A 19561-nucleotide genomic window follows, 5' to 3' on the forward strand; every position below is an offset into this window, starting at 1 on the left:
TGTTGAAAAGAAATACAATTTTATGGTTAACAGATTCAATTTTGAAGATGAGAGGGTATGTCAAAAAGCATGAATTGAGAAAAAAAATAAGAAAGCCACTTGAGTATTATTCATTACTATCTGAAATGCTAAGGCTGAATTTATATAGAGACTTAAAAGGAAACATAAAACAAAATGAGAGAAAAATACTCCAAAGTGTCAGTATTTCTAGGGGTTACTAGCTTATTCTCCTCTTGATGTTTTACCAGTTTTTTTTTAAAGCTTAACTTTTTTAAGAGGAGTTTTACGTTCGCAATACAATTGAGAGGAAGGTACAGAGATTTCCCTTATACTCCCTGCCCCCACACATGCACAGCTCCCCCATTATCAACATCACTCACTAGAATGGTACATTTTTTACCAAGAATGAACCACCACTGACACATCATAATCACTCCAAGTCTATAGTTTACATTATAGTTCACTCTTGTCGTCCATTCCATGGTTTGGACAAATGTATAATGGCATATATCTATCATTATAATATCATTTGGACTATTTTCACTGCTCTAAAAATTCTCTGTGCTCCCCCTATTCATCTCTCCCTCCTACCTAACACTTGGCAACACTGATTTTTTAAAGATTTTATTTTTTTCCTTTTTCTCCCCAAAGCCCCCCGGTACATAGTTGTATATTCTTTGTTGTGGGTCCTTCGAGTTGTGGCATGTGGGACGCTGCCTCAGCGTGGTTTGATGAGCAGTGCCATGTCCGCGCCCAGGATTCAAACTCATGAAACACTGGGCCGCCTGCAGCGGAGCACGCGAACTTAACCACTCGGCCACGGGGCCAGCCCCAATACTGATTTTTTAATGGTCTCCATAGTTTTGCCTTTTCCAGAATGTCATATAGTTGGAATTATACAGTATGTAGTCTTTTCTTAGTTATATGCATTTAAGTTTCCTCCATGTCTCTTCATGGCTTGACAGCTCATTTCTTTTTAGCACTGAATAATATTCCATTGTCTGAATGTACCACAGTTCGTTATCCATTCATCTACTGAAGAATATCTTAGTTGCCTCCAAGTTTTGGCAATTATGAACAAAGCTGTTATAAACATCCATGTGTAGATTTTTATGTAGACATAAGTTTTCATCTCCTTTGGGTAAATACCAAGGAGCGTGATTGCTGGACCATATGGTAAGAGTATATTTAGTTTTATAGAAACTGCCAAACTGTCTTCCAAAGTGTCTGTACCATTTTACATTCCCACCAGCAATGAATGTAATTTCTTGTTGCTTCACGTCCTTGTCAGCATTTGGTGTAACTAGTGTTCTGGATTTTGGCCATTCTAATAGGTGAATAGTGGTATTTCATTGTTGTTTTAATTTGTGTTTCCCAGATGACATATGATGTGGAGCATCTTTTATATCCTTGCCATCTGAATTTCTTCTTTGGTGAGGTTAAGGTCTTTGGTCCATTCTTTTTTTCTTTTTTCTTTGGTGAGGAAGATTGGCCCTGAGCTAACATCTATTGCCAATCTTCCTCTTTTTACTTGAGGAAGATTGTCCCTGAGCTAACATCTGTGTCAATCTTCCTCTTTTTTTTGTATGTGGGACGCTGCCACAGCACTGTTTGATGAGCGGTATGTAGGTCTGCAATGGGATCTGAACCTGTGAACCCCAGGCTTCCAAAGCAGAGCATGTGAACCCAATCACTATGTCACTGGGCTAGGCCCTCTTTGGTCCATTTTTTAATAGGGTTGTTTATTTTCTTACTGTTGAGTTTTAAGCGTTCTTTGTATATTTTGGATAATAGTCCTTTATCAGATGTGTCTTTTGCAAATATTTTCTCCCAGTCTGTGGCTTGTCTTCTTTCTCTTGACATTGTCTTTTGTAGAGCAGAAATGTTTAATTTTAATGAAGTCCAGCTTATCAATTTTTTTTCATAGTTTGTATTTTTTGTTTTATATCTAAAATGGCACCACCATACCCAAGGTCATCTAGGTTTTCTCCTATATTATCTTCTAGGAGTTTTATAATGATTTTACACTTTACATTTAGGTGTATGATCCATTTTGAGTTAATTTTTGTGAAGGATAAGGTCTGTGTCTAGATTCATGTTTTTGCATGCGGATGTCCAGGTCTTCCAGCACCACTTTTTGAAGAGACTATCCTTGCTCCACTGCATTGTCTTTGCTCCTTTGTCAAGATCAGTTGACTACATTCGTGGGCCCAGTTATTTTTTACCTTATGTATTTGTGCCTAAACTGTCTGTTGTATTGAGTTATCTACAAGCTGAACAGATCCACTTTTTTTGGCTTAGCCAACAGAAATCTGTTTTAAATCCTAATACTACCTATTCCCTCAGGAATTTACTGGGCTGAATTTCCCACACTTCTTGGCAATGTTTCCATTGGATTTATAATTACAACTAATTGCCTTTGTCAGACAATACGACAAAACAAACCATGTTCAAAAGGAAGATATTTTCAAAAGTAGGCACTACTTCCACTGAATGTTTCTTGTACTACTTATAGCAGATTTCATAGCTCTTCTGAAACGTGTTGTACTTTTGATTTGTAGATTTACGTCTTTATTTCAGGAAGAAGTGAGCTGGGACAGCTAAAAGCTTTCCAGAAATGAGGGTGCCTCATAACAAAGCCTTTAGTCTAAGGCCCTGCCTGTTGCAATCTGGAGCTGTCTGCCTCCTCTACCCTCTTCTTCTCCACTTCACCTTTGACAGCCTCTCTCATCCAGATCAGGGAAGTGACATTCTGGCTTAATCACTCCTCCAGCTACACTTCCCCTGTGATTCTGGGTGAGCAACTGGCTCTTAAGGGACCTTCCCCAGATCCTCTGTGGCTTGTCCATGCCCTGCTTCCCCAGATGGAGATAATCCAATGAAAAGACCCTTGAAAGGCCTTCCGGGATTGTGACCTAATTACTTTAAAGGAGTCTCTTTTATGCTTCCGGTCCAAGGTTCCTCCATCCTCTAGATCCATATTTTCATGTCTACTCTTTCTTTTTTCATTTTCAATTCTCCTTTTTTTACTATAGATAGAAGTGTTTATTCCCTTTAATGATGTGTTTCTGGTTGATTTTAAGGCAGGAGAGTGGAGTAAAACTGGCTTTACTCCTTTATTCCTTCATGTTTCTTTAGAAGTCACATACTTCAATGGACTGAGGTTCGTATCCTCCAAAATTCATATGTTGAAATCCTAACCCCTAATGTGATGGTATTAGGAGGTGGGGCCTTTGGGAGGTAATCAGGTCACAAGAGTGGAGCCTTCATGAATGGGATTAGCATCCTTATAAAGGGACCCCAGAGAGCTCTCTCCCGCTCTGTGCACCAGGTGAGAATACAGTGAGAAGCCAGAGGTCTGCAACCAGGAACAGGGCTTTCAGCAGATGACGAATCTGCTGGTGCCTTGATCTTGGACTTTTCAGCATTCAGGATTATGAGAAATAAATTTCTGTTGTTTATAAGCCACCTAGTCATGGTACTCTGTTATAACAGACCGAACTGACTGAGACACATACCTAATTTAGTAGTAACTATATAATATTCCATACATGGAAGCACCATGATTTAACTAGTTCTTTATCGGTGGGATTTAAATTGTTTTCCTGTAACAAATCATGCTACAATGAGAGTTGCACATATATTTATGCACACAGAAATATTTTAGGAGAAATTCCTAGGAATAGAATCACTGCCAAACGGAGTGTGCATTTTAAATTTTGATAAATATTGTAAAATTATTTTTTGAATAGGTTGTACCAATTTTTGTCCCCACCAAGAATGTATAAGATTGTCTCTTTCCCCCAATCTCTTTAATATTAAATACTATTGTTGATAAAATAGGCAATCTCAGACTTCTATCCTTAGAAGTCTTGGCAAGCATCTGGAAAGTTAACTGATAAACAGCTCTCTACATCGATAAAAAATTTTCTCCAAATGATAAAGTGGCTTACTATGCCTAATTTGTTTGTGTAAACAATGTGGTTTATGGTGAAAATTTGCTTTCTTTTAGGGAGTTTGGAATTTTTGTACATACTAGGTAGAGGGTTCCTGTGTGATCAACCCACAGTAAAAACTCAGGCACTGAGTCTCTAATTCGCTTCCCTAGCAGATAAAGCCTTGCACATATTGTCGAAATTCTGTTGAACGAATTTCAACAGCGTAAGCGTAGGCTGTGAAACTCCACATGGAGAGGACTCTCAAAGCTTGGAGCTAGTTTCCTCCGGACTGCTCCCCATGCACGTTTTCCTTTATGATTTTGCCTTGCATCCTTTCACGGTAATAAAACATGAATGTGACTCTCTGCGGAGTCTTGTGAGTCCTTCTTGTGAATCACCAAACCCGGGGGCTGTCTTGGTGATCCCTGACACACTATCAAACATTTTTATTTGATAATTTGATAGGTGAAAATGGGATTTAAAAATTTTTTATATTTCTTAATTATTATTGAATATTAGCATTTTTTCTGTGACCTGATCTTGTCCTTTGCTGATTTTAACAGACTTTATTTTTTTGACCATTTATAGGTTCACAGCAAAATTGAGTGGAAAGCACAGAGAGTTGCCATATACTCCCTCCCCTGACACATGCATAGCCTCCCCCATTATCAAGATCACTCACTGGAATGGAACTTCTTTTTTTTTTTTTTTTTTTTTTTTTTTTACCAAGGATGAACCTATACTGATCACGCAAAGTCCATAGTTCATATTACAGTTAACTCCTGATGTTGCACATTCTATGTGTTTGGGCAAAGTATAATGGCATATATCCAGCTTTATAATATCACATAGAACAGTTTCACTGCCCTAAAAGTCCTCTGTGCTCCCCTATTCATCTCTCTCTCCCACCCGATCTCTGGCAACACTGATTGATCTTTTTATTGTCTCCATAGTTTTGCCTTTTCCAGAGTGTCGTATAGTTGGAATTATACAGTATGAAGCCTTTTCTTTCTCTTAGCAATATGCATTTAAGTTTCCTCCATGGCTTTTCATGGCTTGACAGCTCATTTCCCTTTAGCACTGAATAATATCCCACTGACTGAATGTACTACAGTTTGTTTATCCATTCATCTGTGAAGGCCATCCTGGTTGCCTCCAAGTTTTGTCAATTATGAATAAAGCTGTCTTAAACATCTATGTGTAGATTTTGTGTAGACATAAGTGTTCATCTACTTTCGGTAAATACCAATGAGAGTGACTGTTGGACTACATGATAAGAGTTTGTTTAGTTTTGTAAGAAGCCACCAAATTGTCTTCCAAAGTGCAGCATTTGGCATTCCCACTAGCAATGAGTGGGAGTTCCGATTGTTTCACATCCTTGCCAGCATTTGTGGTCGTCAGTGGTCCAGATTTTGGCTATTCTAATAGCTGCATAGTGGTATCTCCCTGTTGTTTTAATTTGCATTTTCTTGATGACCTATGACATGGAGCATCTCTTCATATGCTTATTCACCATCCATATATCTTCTTTGGTGAGGTTTATCTTAAGATTTTTGGCCCATTTTTTAATCTTTTCATTCTCTTGATCCTTTGCTGATTTTCAATCAGCTTTTGACCTTTTTCTTAATATGTAGGAATTCTTTATGCATTAAGAAAATTAGTTCTTTGTCAATTATACGCATTGCAAGCATTTTTTCTTATTTTGCTACTTGAATTTTAACTTCACTAACATTTTTTCCTGAGCAGCATTTTCTTTCTTAAAAATGTAATGAAATACATTGCTGTATGATTTCTGCATTCTGTGGTCTTAAGTGTCCTTCTTCAAGACTTTAAAAATTCTATCTTTCCTTCTAATATTTAAAAAAAAATTAAGTATTGAATATACCTAGACTTTGCTCTGTTGTAAAAAGTGACAAAGGGATCTCATCTTTTTTAAATTGTCATTATTCCTTTAAATGGCAAAGCAATTGCCCCTAAAACAGAAACAAATTAATTAAATTATATCTTTTCCTCTAAATTGGAAATGCTCCTTTACCATAGGCAACATATTATAGGGTTTTGGGGATCTTCAGACTCTATTTTGTTTTTTCTGATTATTCATGTATTAACATAAATTCGTTATCACTATTATTTTCATAGAATAAAATGCATTTAATTATCTTGTGATGTTAGTGTATTCGCTCTACTTTTATTTTTTTCAGAATTTTTCTGGCTTGTCTTATAGGTTATTTCCCCCTTGCAAATTTTACGGTAACAATGTAGGCACAGTTGCTATATTTACTACATGTTCTAGATAGGCACACATCTACCTTTTTACTTTTCCAAGTCTGATGTTTTGGGCAGAACTTTTATAGTTAAGCTTATTTATAGAATTTTTTTTTACTATTATAAGTGGGATATTTTAATCTTTTATTTCCATCATAATGTTTAGCTAATTGTTAGCATCTGGGAAACATACTGATTTTTGGCTATTATTTTTGTGTCCATTCACCCTATAACATTTTCAATTAATTCTCTTCAATTTTACTGTATTCAATCATATCATCTGGAAAAAAAATCTTAATTTTGCCATTTGCTTTCCAGTTTTCATTTCTTTCTCTTTTCAACTACAGTGACTAGCAGTTCCTGACCACTGTTAACTAACAGTGGAGCTAATGTGCTGTTCTGTCTTACTGTTGACTATAACGGAAATGCTTCTAATGTTTCACAATTTGAGCACAGTGTTGGCTCTCAGTTTGATGTTTCTTTGCCTGTCTCTACAGAAACTGTTCTAGGGCCAGCCCAGTGGCACAGCGGTTAAGTGCGCACGTTCCGCTTCTTGGCGGCCCATGGTTCACTGGTTCTGATCCCGGGTGTGGACAAGGCACCGCTTGGCATGCCATGCTGTGGTAGGTGTTCCATGTATAAAGTAGAGGAAGATGGGCATGGATGTCAGCTCAGGGCCAGGCTTCCTCAGTGAAAAGAGGAGGATTGGCAGTAGTTAGCTCAGGGCCAGTCTTCCTCAGTGAAAAGAGGAGGACTGGTAGCAGTTAGCTCATGGCTAATCTTCCTCAAAAAAAATAAAATAAAATAAAAAATAAAAACTGTTCTATACCAGTTCTTCCATGAGGACATTATTTCAACCTCTTCTAGTAGAATATTGGCCCCGAGCAATTTCAATCCGTGGATTAAAGTCTTCCTTAATTTCAGGGAAGTCTTCTACTGTATCTCTGTATTTTTGTTTTGTTTTGTTCCTTCCTGTTCTAACTTTTCTGGTCCTATCTTCAGAAACACCAGAATTTCATATAGTGATCTTCTTTGTTTGTTTCCATATTCATCATCTTTTAAAAATATTACAGTTTACTTGAATGTTTTCAATATCACCGACTCTTCATATCACAGAATATTTTCCCACTTTTTGTCACTTCTGAAACAAGAAAGTGAATTTCATTTCTTTTCTTGTTTTATAATTCTCTTCCATTTCTTTTTGGAGCTCAGCCAAATCACTTTTAAGCTCATTCAGTTTTCTTAACTCTTCTTTGAATACTGAAATTCTTTCTGTGTTTGGTTCAGAAAAGCCATCTTTCCTTTACTATCTTCGGTTTCTGGGAGACATGTTTGCCCATACTTTCATGCTCACTCCTGGCCTGGGGTAACACTCTATTCAAGCCTGGTTGAAATCACTGTTCACAGGAAAGCCTCCTGGGTCATGATGTGTGTGTAGTGATCTGGAATTCTCATCCACTGTCATCAAAACTTTAATCCCTCCGTCCATCAAACTGATAGTCTTTTCTTGGCAGCAATGGCATAATGAGTTTCCTTGTTTGGTCCTGTCTATTACGCCATTCTGTTTTCAAAGAGAACTCAAAGATACTTCGGCAGCCCTTTCACTAATGCAGACCATGCCATTCCAAGGAGGTTTCATTGACTTGGCTCCTCAGAAAGTTCAGGCTACTGCAACTTTGAGTGTTCATTAAAGCCGCAACGACATAGTGCCCTTCTAAGTTTCCTCCCTCAGTTAGATCTAATTTCACCACATTGGTCAAATCTTCTCTATCAGTTGTGGTTTGGGACTGTGACTGTTTCCTATTGTCATAAAAGAATGGACTTTCATTTGTGTTTTTCATTCTTATTGATTTCGGTCTGTTTGAAAGCAAAGCGCAGAGTAGATCTGTCATCTTTAACTTGGAAGTTCTAGCAGTAATTCTGATAAAAGTATTTTTACTTGCCGATAAACTGCTTCCCCAAGATTCTTAGGTTTATTTAGCTAAATTCATTTAGGTATTGTAGTAGGATTTTTTAGCCTTATTAAATGATTTTTTAATCCTCTTACATGATAAAATTGTTTCTGAATTTGATATAAGATGAAACACTTTAAATTTAATCATCAAGTCCATGATTTATGGTCCTGTGCTTTGTTGGTGTTACCCATGTACTCTTCATTTTATTAGCTTCACTGATAACGGTGTAATGTTTGAGTAAAATGTATGTCAAAGTACTTGATTTTTATCTCTTCTTCACTAAAACTTTAACTTTCTTAAATATATTTATTCATATATATTCTCATATATAATTCTTAAATAAGAGAAACAGTAATAACCAATTTGTTTAACATAAAGTTTAATCTATGCTCTAATAAGTTATAACATACACGCAACTATCATTTTACTGGAATAGATATGGTATTTCTATTAGAATGTAAGTATCAATGAATGATGTACAGATTTTTAAAATATTTGCTTATTTCAAAAGCTAGATAGGAATATGAGGCTCTATGAAGTGACAGGTACTATCCAATTATACTTTTAATTGAATAGTCAACAGTAAATTAAATGTCTACAGCATGTAAGCCCAGTGACAGCAGAAGACAACTTAAGTTGCCTTGGAGGCTCACTCAATTACTTCGTGGGAACTAAGTAACTAATATAACTAATACTTCAGGAGAAGAGATCAGGAAATTACCAGAATAAGGAGAGTCAGAAAAGAATAAAACTAACTGAACTGAAAACACACATGACACAATCAGAGGTGAACACACACATATACACACACTTAAGGAGTTGTGGGGAACCTGGAGAATGAAGGCAGGAGAGCAGGCAGTCTTTAGCAAGGCCAGGAACAGAGTTGGGCTGATGACTCCAGAATGGAGAAAGAGCAAATTACTGTATAGCTGAGAGAAAATACAATTGTGTAACAACAAAGAGGGAGGGGAGTAGTGAATATCCTAAAAATAGTGACCAGAACAATGTTATGCTGAAAGAAATTATTATCTTAGATGAATCAACTGCTTGTTCACTCATTTATTAAACCATATCTGCTCCAAGAAGGCTTTAAACCAGCTTTCATAGTCCATAGACAGCAAAATCACTAGACAGAAATGAGTGAAGGAAAATAATGAGCTGAGAAAAAGATGAAGCCAGTAGGGTATCTGAGTAAACAACGTGCATGCCACGCAGTCCTATTTACGTGCCCAACAGCCAAAGTAAACAGGAAAACGTGATCTGTTACAAGATTTCCAGGGGCGGTGAGAAAAGCAATCCAGCTGCTCACCAGAAGCACATGGGTTGAGACGTCAATGAAATTCATCTCATGCGTTTTTAATCAAGAGAACAGACTGTGAGAGGAAGTAGATGACACTTTCAATGTCATTTCTACCATAAATATGATATAAAATTCTGAGTGATGTTACTATAATTTCTCTTAGTTCAGTCCAAATCATAACTGCATAAATATTTCAGAAAAAGCAATTATGCAAATGATCCAGATAAGCCACTCCCAGATGGTCTGGCTTATCTGAGAGCAAAATTTAGACTATCCAGAGAACATCATATTCTTTAGATAATCCTCAATGAATAATCCTCAATGAATATTTTCACAACAAATAAATCACACACGAGAAAGTCTTTCATAACAGTCATTATTTACCCAGAGATCATTTGACAAATAATTTCTGTACAGAAAATGAAGCCAATTAATTATGTTTTCTAAACTAGGCTACTCATGATTAAATATCTTCTACTCACCTTATTTTCTGCTGCTTCCCCTGTGCTTCTCTGGGGAGAGTTATTCCATTTTATAAAATGTTAAAGAGAATTATTCTTAGGTATAGCTCCCTGGGTAGCTGTTTAGATTTTGTTTATAGGGTAATTCTGAAAATGCTACAGACTTGGAGAGATTACAAGTGCGCCTTATTCTCACTAAAATAAGTATCTGAATTCAAAATCTCAAAACTCCAGGCTCTAAGTAAGCTTTTTTCTATTATAGGCAGAAACAGCACCATTGACCTAAAGAAGCAGTATCACCTCATGGAGAATCACTCATGCTTTAGATTTTGATAGGAAAGTTTAAATTAACTCTAGTAGTATAGCGCCTAAACATGAGCGAAACAGAAATAATGCCCGGAAACCTACTAAAGCTTAACTGCCTTAAAGTGAAAAACGTTACACTTGGGGGTAGCTCGTGCTAGGTTGTGTACCTATGAATTCCAGGACTTAGCACGGCATGTCTTAAGTACTCTCTAGCCCACAGTCTTGACAGATAGACACGCGTGGCTAAGGGTAATAAAATGTTACCTCAAATCAGCAGCTTTGCCCGTCTTGTTAGCACACATCACCTCTCTGGTCTGATATCCAATCTGTATGTCCCAGTATTTGTTCTCTTGTCGATTTTGTCTGTTTCTATTTCTCTTTTTCTTAATAAGTTCACGGGCCTCTGGATCCTTCACTCCTTTTCCTCGGTCCTTTTCGCGTTCTTTATTCTTCCCACGTCTCCTTGCTTGTCTGACTTGTCTTGAGTGGGGCATTGAGCACGTGCTCCAGGGACCCACGTGCAAGCTGTACATGCTCTCTTCAGCTTCACACGGATTGGACCGGCACACCTGAAACTCCGTCAGGTTTGGACAGCCAGAGCCTCCAAACTGGGGGGGCGCCACCACATGACGTGTCCGGTGCTGGAGGCCACTGCCACAAGTCTTGGAGCATTCTGACCAGGCAGAAAACTCAGACACAATGCAATCTTGCTGGCAGGGGATGAGGCAGGCCTGCTCCAGGAGAGGCTTGGGCTCAAAGTACTCACAAATGATATCCTCCGCAGGAATATCTTTCTCTTTCTGGATGCATATTATCTCTCTCACCTGAATGCCTTCTTCTCCCTTAATGCACTCAAGGGGTTTCTCCAGGCTTTTCGAAATCACGGGCAGACACTGATTCCACGGTCCCAGCCTCCAGTCGTACAACTCCTTGTGCCAGTCACAAACTTTGAAACAATTTTGCTGGTTATTGGGTCTCTCAGCCTGCTTACAGTTTGTATGTAATGTCGTCCATCCTTCCACATGAGCACACCACACGGCCCGGGTTTGAATGCCTCCTGGACCACATTCATCTCCCATGCATCGGCCCCACGGACCTACAAATAACACAAGAGTTAACAGTGCTACCAGAAGAAAACTACAAGTTATTTCACTTTCCAGAAAGACATTTCAAGATCTAGTACATTAACTTGCCTAAAGTGTCATAAAGTAGGTCTCTGTACACGATTGTTGGAAAGTAATGATCTGCACTCAGTGTTTTTGCAAAAGGGGAACTGTGTCACAGAGTCTAAATAAGGTAACTGCTGGGACAAGTTCACTGTGGGTCCCTTTGGGATTACTAAAAGTTGGCTTTTACTCATTTCCTTAACTTGAAGTAATTAGAGAACCCTTGCTCATAAAGGACATCAGAAATTAGTGACAGTGAAAACCCATTACTCCTGCCTCATAACCATCAAATCCACTCAGAAACTGGCAAAGAAAATGGACTCATGTGGACCCTGTAGGATTTTCTTTTCCTGAGCAATTAACTCTTTTGTAGAATGTGCTCCTGTCTACCTCATTTTATATTGTTGTCGACACTGTGACTGGAAGAGTCTGATAGTTGAATATGTGTGTGCTGACAGAAGTGTCTGCCTTCTGGCAACAAAAGCTTGGAAGTGAAAAATCTTCATTTAAGCACATTCTGTCTTAAATTTAGCAAAAAATTTATTTTCCTCATCTCCCCAGTGAAGTACAAAGAGGGGTAAGAGAATTAAAATTTAATTAAAAGACTTCTGCAATTTTCTAAACGTTGAAGGGCTATTTGAACTTTTATCAACTTATTCATTTTCTAAATATGAACTATTTGGTATTATAGAGCTGTTTTATGGGATACTTAAGTCAGTGGCTTGAATATGGAATGGGGGTTTTTACCTTAGAATCCTTCTTAGCATAGATTGAAATCCACTTATATTTGCATACATTATTTCTTTTTTTAAGGTAGATAATAGTATTTTCAGTGCTTTAACAGACAAATCTGAATTTATGAAATTGAGAATTATATTATTTTGGAATTTTAAAGAAACAGTGATCAAACAATTAGATGATTTTCAAACTGTGGTCCACGAAATTTGAGGAATTATTTGACGTAGCCTAGAGCCATCTTCAACAGGTTGTGTGGGAAGGTGAGGGCCAGCATATAGAGCTGGACTCCAGGGTCCCCCAACCCCACCCCACTGCCCTCCTCCTTCATTGCTGCTTCTATAAGAGACACTCCATTATTATTATTTATTTTTATGCATGTTGAGATTATGCATTAGATTTTGTCTGACAAGAGGCTTCTGCTGCTGAAAAGTGAAAACCACCAACCTAGGCCAGCAGATTCACTCTATGGATGAGAAAAACATGTGACAAGAAGGGGAAGTGATGTGCCAGGTTCACATCTTGAATGAAGAACAAAACCATCCTGGATTTCAGATTTCTGTTCTGACTTTTAGTTTTATGATTTATCCTAGATTTTGGAACTTGAGATTTAGATACTCCTATATAAAACGATTAATCTACAAAGAATGACATTTGAAGAATGTGCTTATACTTAATTTAAACGTTTAATTTTGTTTAACTAGGAAGATGTTTACATTTTGATGATGAGAACCTCATTACAAAAATAATGGAGTTGCAAATAGAAAAGAGATTGACTGAAAATATTGCGCTAATTAATCCTTAATTGAATGAAAATAAGAATTGAATCTTAACCATAGCCATGTCATTACTTCATGAAGTTCATATATAAAGAGTTACAAGGGACTTAAAATAAATTTAGGGAAACAGTCTTCCCAGAGTGCTGATGTCAAAACTTTATGAACTAAGAAACTCAGTGAGTTCGTTACATCTGTCAACATGCAATACCTGATATTTTAGTCATTTTCCATTTGTCAAAGGAAAATATACATTCATAAATCTGCTGATGCTTTCTTAGAGATTACCTTAAATATTCAGTTTGGGAATCACAGAACCCAGGACAATTCTCAATAAGGAAACTTAGCAATATGTATAACATTTTAGAATTAATTTCACACATCTTTGGTATTTATTCCTTTCCCCCACTGTGCTTGAACAAAACAATAATCCTTATTTTCCACCCTAAACACAGCATATAAAGATATGTTTAGACTGGACCATCAAGTTAGGAGTAAGCTATATGCCGTCGAGTCTAAATTTCAAAGTACAAGAGTCTTGCATTAAACCAGAGTATAAACCCCAGATGTAATTCAGGAGAACTTCTTGGTATTTTATTACTTTCCAACCTTTGATATTATTTATCTTTGATATTATATATTAATTATATGTAATATATATTTTATAATGTTATATATTTTACATATGTATTATAATAGATCTTTGATACTATATAATATTATGTTATATATAATACAATTATATATCATAATATAATATCTTTGGTATTATATATTATCTTTGACGTTAATTAGGAAATTAGACTGATGAATCAGATCAGGACTATTTAAAAAGTTAGTCTTTTATCCTCAAAGTAAAAATAAAATGTTTTATAGCAAAGTTATAAATTTGGCACATAAAAATATTTAATTGTACTTTTTAGGTAGATTGCACTATTATTAAAGGGTATATTTAACTAATTGATGAAAATTAATATTTTATTAAAGAAATCTGAGTACACAAAATGAGATTTGACTTCAAGTCTGCCTGTTGTTGCTGAGTAAGGAAAACACACATACCAAAAACAAACCCCCAAAACTATGAAGCACAACTATATAAGACTAGCTAACTAAGAAGTTTGAAAATTACCCCAGATAAGATAAAGACCGGGGAAGATATTAAACTCTTATAAACTAAATTTTAGCAAAATTCCTGGTTTACTTCTAAGTTTTTCAAAAATAAAAGTGAACGATGGTTACTTTGAAAATGACTCGTGGTTTACCGACATCCAATTAGGGAGAGTTCCCTTCCTATACACTCAGAGAACACCCCGCATGTTTGTCAGATGCTTATCACAATTTCAATTAGTTTACTGAGTAATTGTTTGCCAAATATCTGTTCATCACATTACACTGACTCCATGGCCCCTTAAGGACAGAACGTTGCCTGTCTTCTGCAACATTTGGCTTGATCATGTCTTTTCATTTCCATTGCTGGCTTTCAAATGAATTTCCTCAGTTTATGCTGTTCAGAAAAGAGAGAATTTAGTTTATAGATCTTAATATCCAAGACATTACATGGTTGATGTCAATGCCAACAGATAGAAAGAACTGAGTTCAAGAAAACCTCTACACTATTTCATATACATTGATAATGAGTAAGCATTTCTAAAATTTACTTATATAAACTAGGAAAAGTATGCATTCTAAATACACATACAATTCAATTTCTTTTCTAAAAATATTATCATAAATTCCTATAACCAGCTATTCATAGATAAGACTGTGGGGTTTATTTTTTTCAAAGTACATTTGCAGTGAGGATCAGAAGATAGGACATCCTGAGAAAATTCCATGGAGATCTATAAAAATACCCACTAGGCTAAAGGAAAATAAAATGCATGAAGGCACCAGTGAAAGCAGAAGTAGCAATATAATTACAAGTGAACCTACAGAAAACTCATTCACTTTGCAGGCTTTGACTGCTGTCTTATCTTTTCATTGCACCTTGGGTACTGCATGTGTGTCCAATTAACAGACCTCTTGAAAAATCAGATCTTCACCACTGTACACCCGAGGAAGGGCTGTCTACTTCTGTCCTCCAAGCTGTCTCAAAATAATCGCAAACTGAACAGAAAGGGGACCACATTTAAGACTGCTCTTGACAGCTAAGAATCGTTAGCCCAATTAGCTACCATGTTTCAACCCGTACAATTGTTTTAGAATGTAATTTGAAAGCACAATGTGCAAACTCTATCAAGGAAAACAAGAAGTCCTCTCCCAAGTACAATATAAAAATGTGATTTTTAACTCATACATCTCCTCATAGATGTTAAATTGTCGCCCCACGTCTCATATCACTAAGAGGGGGAAGTGGTGGCATTGGAAAGGTGGTGCGTGTGTGTGTGTGTGTGTGTGTGTGTGTGTGTGTGTGTGTGTGTATGTATGTGTGTCTGCTTTTTAACAAAAACAGAACTTCCATTGGGTTGAAACTTGCTTCTTTATTGTTCTTGTTCATAATTACACAAAGGGAACTTGGAATCTAATCGTGCAAAACAAAGGATAGGCAGCTTTCTACTTAAGGCCTTGGATAATATCCCTTTGTGAATGGAAACGTACTCTTGCATACAGATTTGTGGAACTGTGTTCATTCAGTATCATGCAAAACACTTCCAGGACGTGGGTCAATAAATACATGTAGAACATTAGCTTGACAGATTTTATGTAAATAGAGAAAGAAATACTGGATGTCTTGTTCCACTAAAAAGAAGTTAAAACAACTGTTTACACACCCAAAATATTTATGTAATTGATAGACTCACAATACAAATATTTTCATTTGGAATTGATGCAAAATTGTTACAACTACTTTAAATGAGTGCTACTTGGCTGAGATTTCCATAGACTAGTGCTTTAAGGATAATTCTTAACCAACTTTCCAAAAATGTTGATAAAATAATGAATTTATTTTTATTCCTGCTAAAGAGGATTTTATAACATGCCTATTCTTCACATGTCATTCAAAACTCTCTCTTTATTTCAGTCTACAAAAGGCGGCTTTTTAAATTTAAAATTAGTATTTTGCCCACCATATTCAACACTGGCTTCTTCTAAGATTGTTTTTTATATGTCAAGGACATAAGAACAATAAGAGGTTGAGTCTATAAAAGGCCACATTATTGACAGGTGGCTAGCAACTGTTCCAAGGAGCCTTATAAAAGATAAACACTATAAAAGGAGCATGAAAAAATTATGCAAACGACTTTCTGTCCTTGTTTGCTATAAAACTCTCAAATGAGCCAGTTTCTTGTTTGACTAAATGTGTTTGCGTCCTTCAGATCAGACACTAGTGCATTTTCCCTCCTGGATTTGGTTATGGAACAGTATGTCCTAGTTTACCAAGATCAAGGAGTGCACAAACAGCTTAGTAACACACTAAATGCTGTCTTACGAATGCTGCACAGTATCCTATTTTAAAATTCACAGAATTAAAAAAAAGCTGTGTTTCTACTCAGTGTAGAAAAAATTAGAAATTACTTCTAATTAATAGGAAAGAAAATTCCTCATAAATCCCAGAAACTAGAGGTAACTAGTCTATATTTTGTTACCTTCCTATTAGGCACTTAAAAATATATTTACATAAATTTGGGGTCATGCTACAAATTGTTTCATAGTTTGTTTTATTTCACACTATACTACAAAAATGATTGCATTTCAATAGATGGGGCCTCATACACACACATATATACATACGCATACATACAGTGCAGACACATTACATACATGTGTACAGTACACACACGTGTACATGCATACACACACATACACACACAGATCGAACCTACTAGACAGTTAATGTCGTTTGTTCGTTATATTTACACAATTCAATCTATACTATGTTTGCAAAATACGTTGTATCGATTTGTAATGATCTGTCTAATTGATCTATTTGTGGAAATTTAGGTCTTTTTTCTAATCGTTGACAACATTATAAAGAATGCAGCAATGAACGTCTATTGTTGTACATTGGTCAGGTAATTTAGTCAAAAGTTTTGTAAATTTTCAAGCTTTTGACACAACTAGTATTGCAAAAATGCCTACCAAAATGTACCAGTTTGCCCTCTCACCAGCAATTTATATCTTTTTTCCTAATATCTACAGACTGCTATTTCTCCAGATTTGGGCTTCTATTGGGGGAATCTTATGTGCTTATTTCCTCAGAGGATCCATCCTTTCACTATTTTTTTTTTTAAAGATTTTATTTTTTTCCTTTTTCTCCCCAAAGCCCCCCAGTACATAGCTGTATATTCTTCGTTGTGGGTCCTTCTAGTTGTGGCATGTGGGACGGTGACTCAGCGTGGCTTGATGAGCAGTGCCGTATCCGCGCCCAGGATTCGAACCAACAAAACACTGGGCCATCTGCAGTGGAGTGTGCGAATTTAACCACTCGGCCATGGGGTCAGCCCCTTTCCTTTCACTATTTTGACTATAAAGGTAGTCTTTATTCCCTGAAATCCAATCCCTTGTGTACTGTGGTCCCCAGAAAGTCCTCAAAGCTTCTGGAAGATTGATTATATCCTTCTCTTTTCTCAACTGAAACATAAATTTGCTTATTTTGTACTAATTTGGTCATTTCAAAGGATTTTTGCTGTGGGCACAAGCAAATACATGGACTTAAATGTCTGTCTTGAAATAGTCCCATAGATGGGTCACCCAAATGCCTGGCATACTGTGCCATTCAATATCATACTAGTTGATTTAATTATAAGTATGCGCTCTGTCTAGAAACCCCTTTGTATAGACTTACGAAAACAAGAACAATGAAATTTTGAATATTTACTGACCCAAAATAGATTAAAATGTCTTTTTAAAGAAAAAAGGAGAGCTCACAGCTTCTTTGAGTTGAATTTTAATTTAATTTAGTTTAAATTTAAAATAGAACTCTCAAATGACAAATCAGTTTGGTTGATAAGGAGAGATCACTGTGAAGTCAAACTGAGCTTTCATCTTCAATAAGTAATTAAAATTTAATAAGAAACTATAGAAGAATATCAAATTAAATGTACACAATTAGAACAAGTTCCTTAAATCTGAAGAGACAATGAATGAGGAATGGGGGACTAGGATAGTTGACATTACAGTTGCCCAGATATAGTAATCTATTTTCAGGCCCTATCATGTTTGATCTCTCTTAAGAAAATTACTTAACCTCTTTGAGTCCTGGTCCCCCTATTTGTAAAATATAATATGATATGAATTATGTCATTAATTTCCATTGTCTCATAACACTTTTTGAACCATAACCTAAGTATCAATATTATGAGAAATATTTGTGACAAAGTTGTGAAATGATTTTTTCTCACACAAAAATTGTAAGTGACTTAATATTTTAAAGTCTCCATGTATCAGTGATGATTTCTTTAGGCTAGACTCTATTGAAGTGAAAAACTGAGTCAAAGAGAGATGACAATTTTAAGATTTTCAAATACATGTTGCCCAACTGATTTTTCAGAGAAACTTGTAGAAATCTACATCGTATTACTGCATCCTCATCTGCATTGTCATTATAATTTTTTTGTTAATTTGATAAATACAAACCCACTGTCATTTTAATTGAATTCTCATTACCTATGAATTGAATATAATTATTTCCTTTTCTGTGAATTATTTGTTCAATTAGTTTATTTTCCAGCAGTATTATGCACTTTTCTTTTTATCTCAATGTATTTATTTGATGATATTAATATTTTCTATGCCCTTTAAAATGTATCTTCTTCCAGTTTATTTTACTTTAGTTTATGATGTTTTCTATGTTTTTGATATGCAGGCTTTTCGATAACACAATCTTATGTTTCTTCCATTGCTTTGAGGCTGAAAGTATTTTCAAGTAGAGAGATAAATATACATTATCATTTACAAAATAATACAAAAATTTTGTCCTCTTTATAGATTTATTTAAAACATGTATGTTAAAACTATTAGGAATTTATTTTTAGTATGTTTAAAGGCAAACTTCTGAACATTTTATTTTCTACGTAGTTAGGTAATTTTACCATTAATACACAAAACTATCCCTGGTAAAGGCATCATTAGCATCAAAACATGGCGATGAGAAGTGCTTAAACACCGCATCCCTAGATTATATTGCTTTATTTTCTTGTTACATTTTATTTATTATTTGTATAACGTACAGTGTACTTTCACATATATGATCTCATTTGATTTTTGCATTGTGTAAGACATGAAAAGCAAACAAGATTGTTCTGCCACCTAGTAGGTTTAATCTTTTTAGACGTGAGAAAATTATAGGGCCATAAACCCCGCAAATATTTCTATTGTTTCATTGAATGCAGTCAAGCATCCAAAAAAAGAAAAGTTATATTAGCTATATTTGAACAACCCACATAGAGAATTCATGTTACCATAATGAAGAGACCCTAACTTTTGAGTAATGTCTCATGCAAATATTGGGATGCCCAAACTAATTTCTAAGGGAAAAGTATTCTTCAAGATGACAAATTACAAGTCAATGTTTTCCTTTCAAGCCTATAAAATTTTTAGAGCTTTGACTATAAAACAACAAAATGTTATACTAATAGCCTTAATGCATATGAAAATGAAGATCTATTTGAGCAGTTGCAGTGCCATTCTACAAAACCACCTAACTACTCCCCCAGCCC

At 35.8% G+C, this 19561-nt stretch overlaps 1 protein-coding gene across 1 annotated transcript in view; it reads right to left on the minus strand.

The window, feature by feature from the left end:
• THSD7A (thrombospondin type 1 domain containing 7A) overlaps nucleotides 1-19561 on the minus strand; it is a 661869-nt gene that overhangs the window by 223570 nt on the left and 418738 nt on the right. Inside the window, exon 5 of the mRNA XM_014838058.3 lies at nucleotides 10490-11321. Within this exon, the coding sequence (XP_014693544.3) occupies nucleotides 10490-11321 (832 nt within the window). The remainder of the gene's footprint in view (nucleotides 1-10489; nucleotides 11322-19561) is intronic.

The sequence above is a fragment of the Equus asinus genome, chromosome 1 (genome assembly GCF_041296235.1).
Source record: "Equus asinus isolate D_3611 breed Donkey chromosome 1, EquAss-T2T_v2, whole genome shotgun sequence".
NCBI lineage: Eukaryota > Metazoa > Chordata > Mammalia > Perissodactyla > Equidae > Equus > Equus asinus.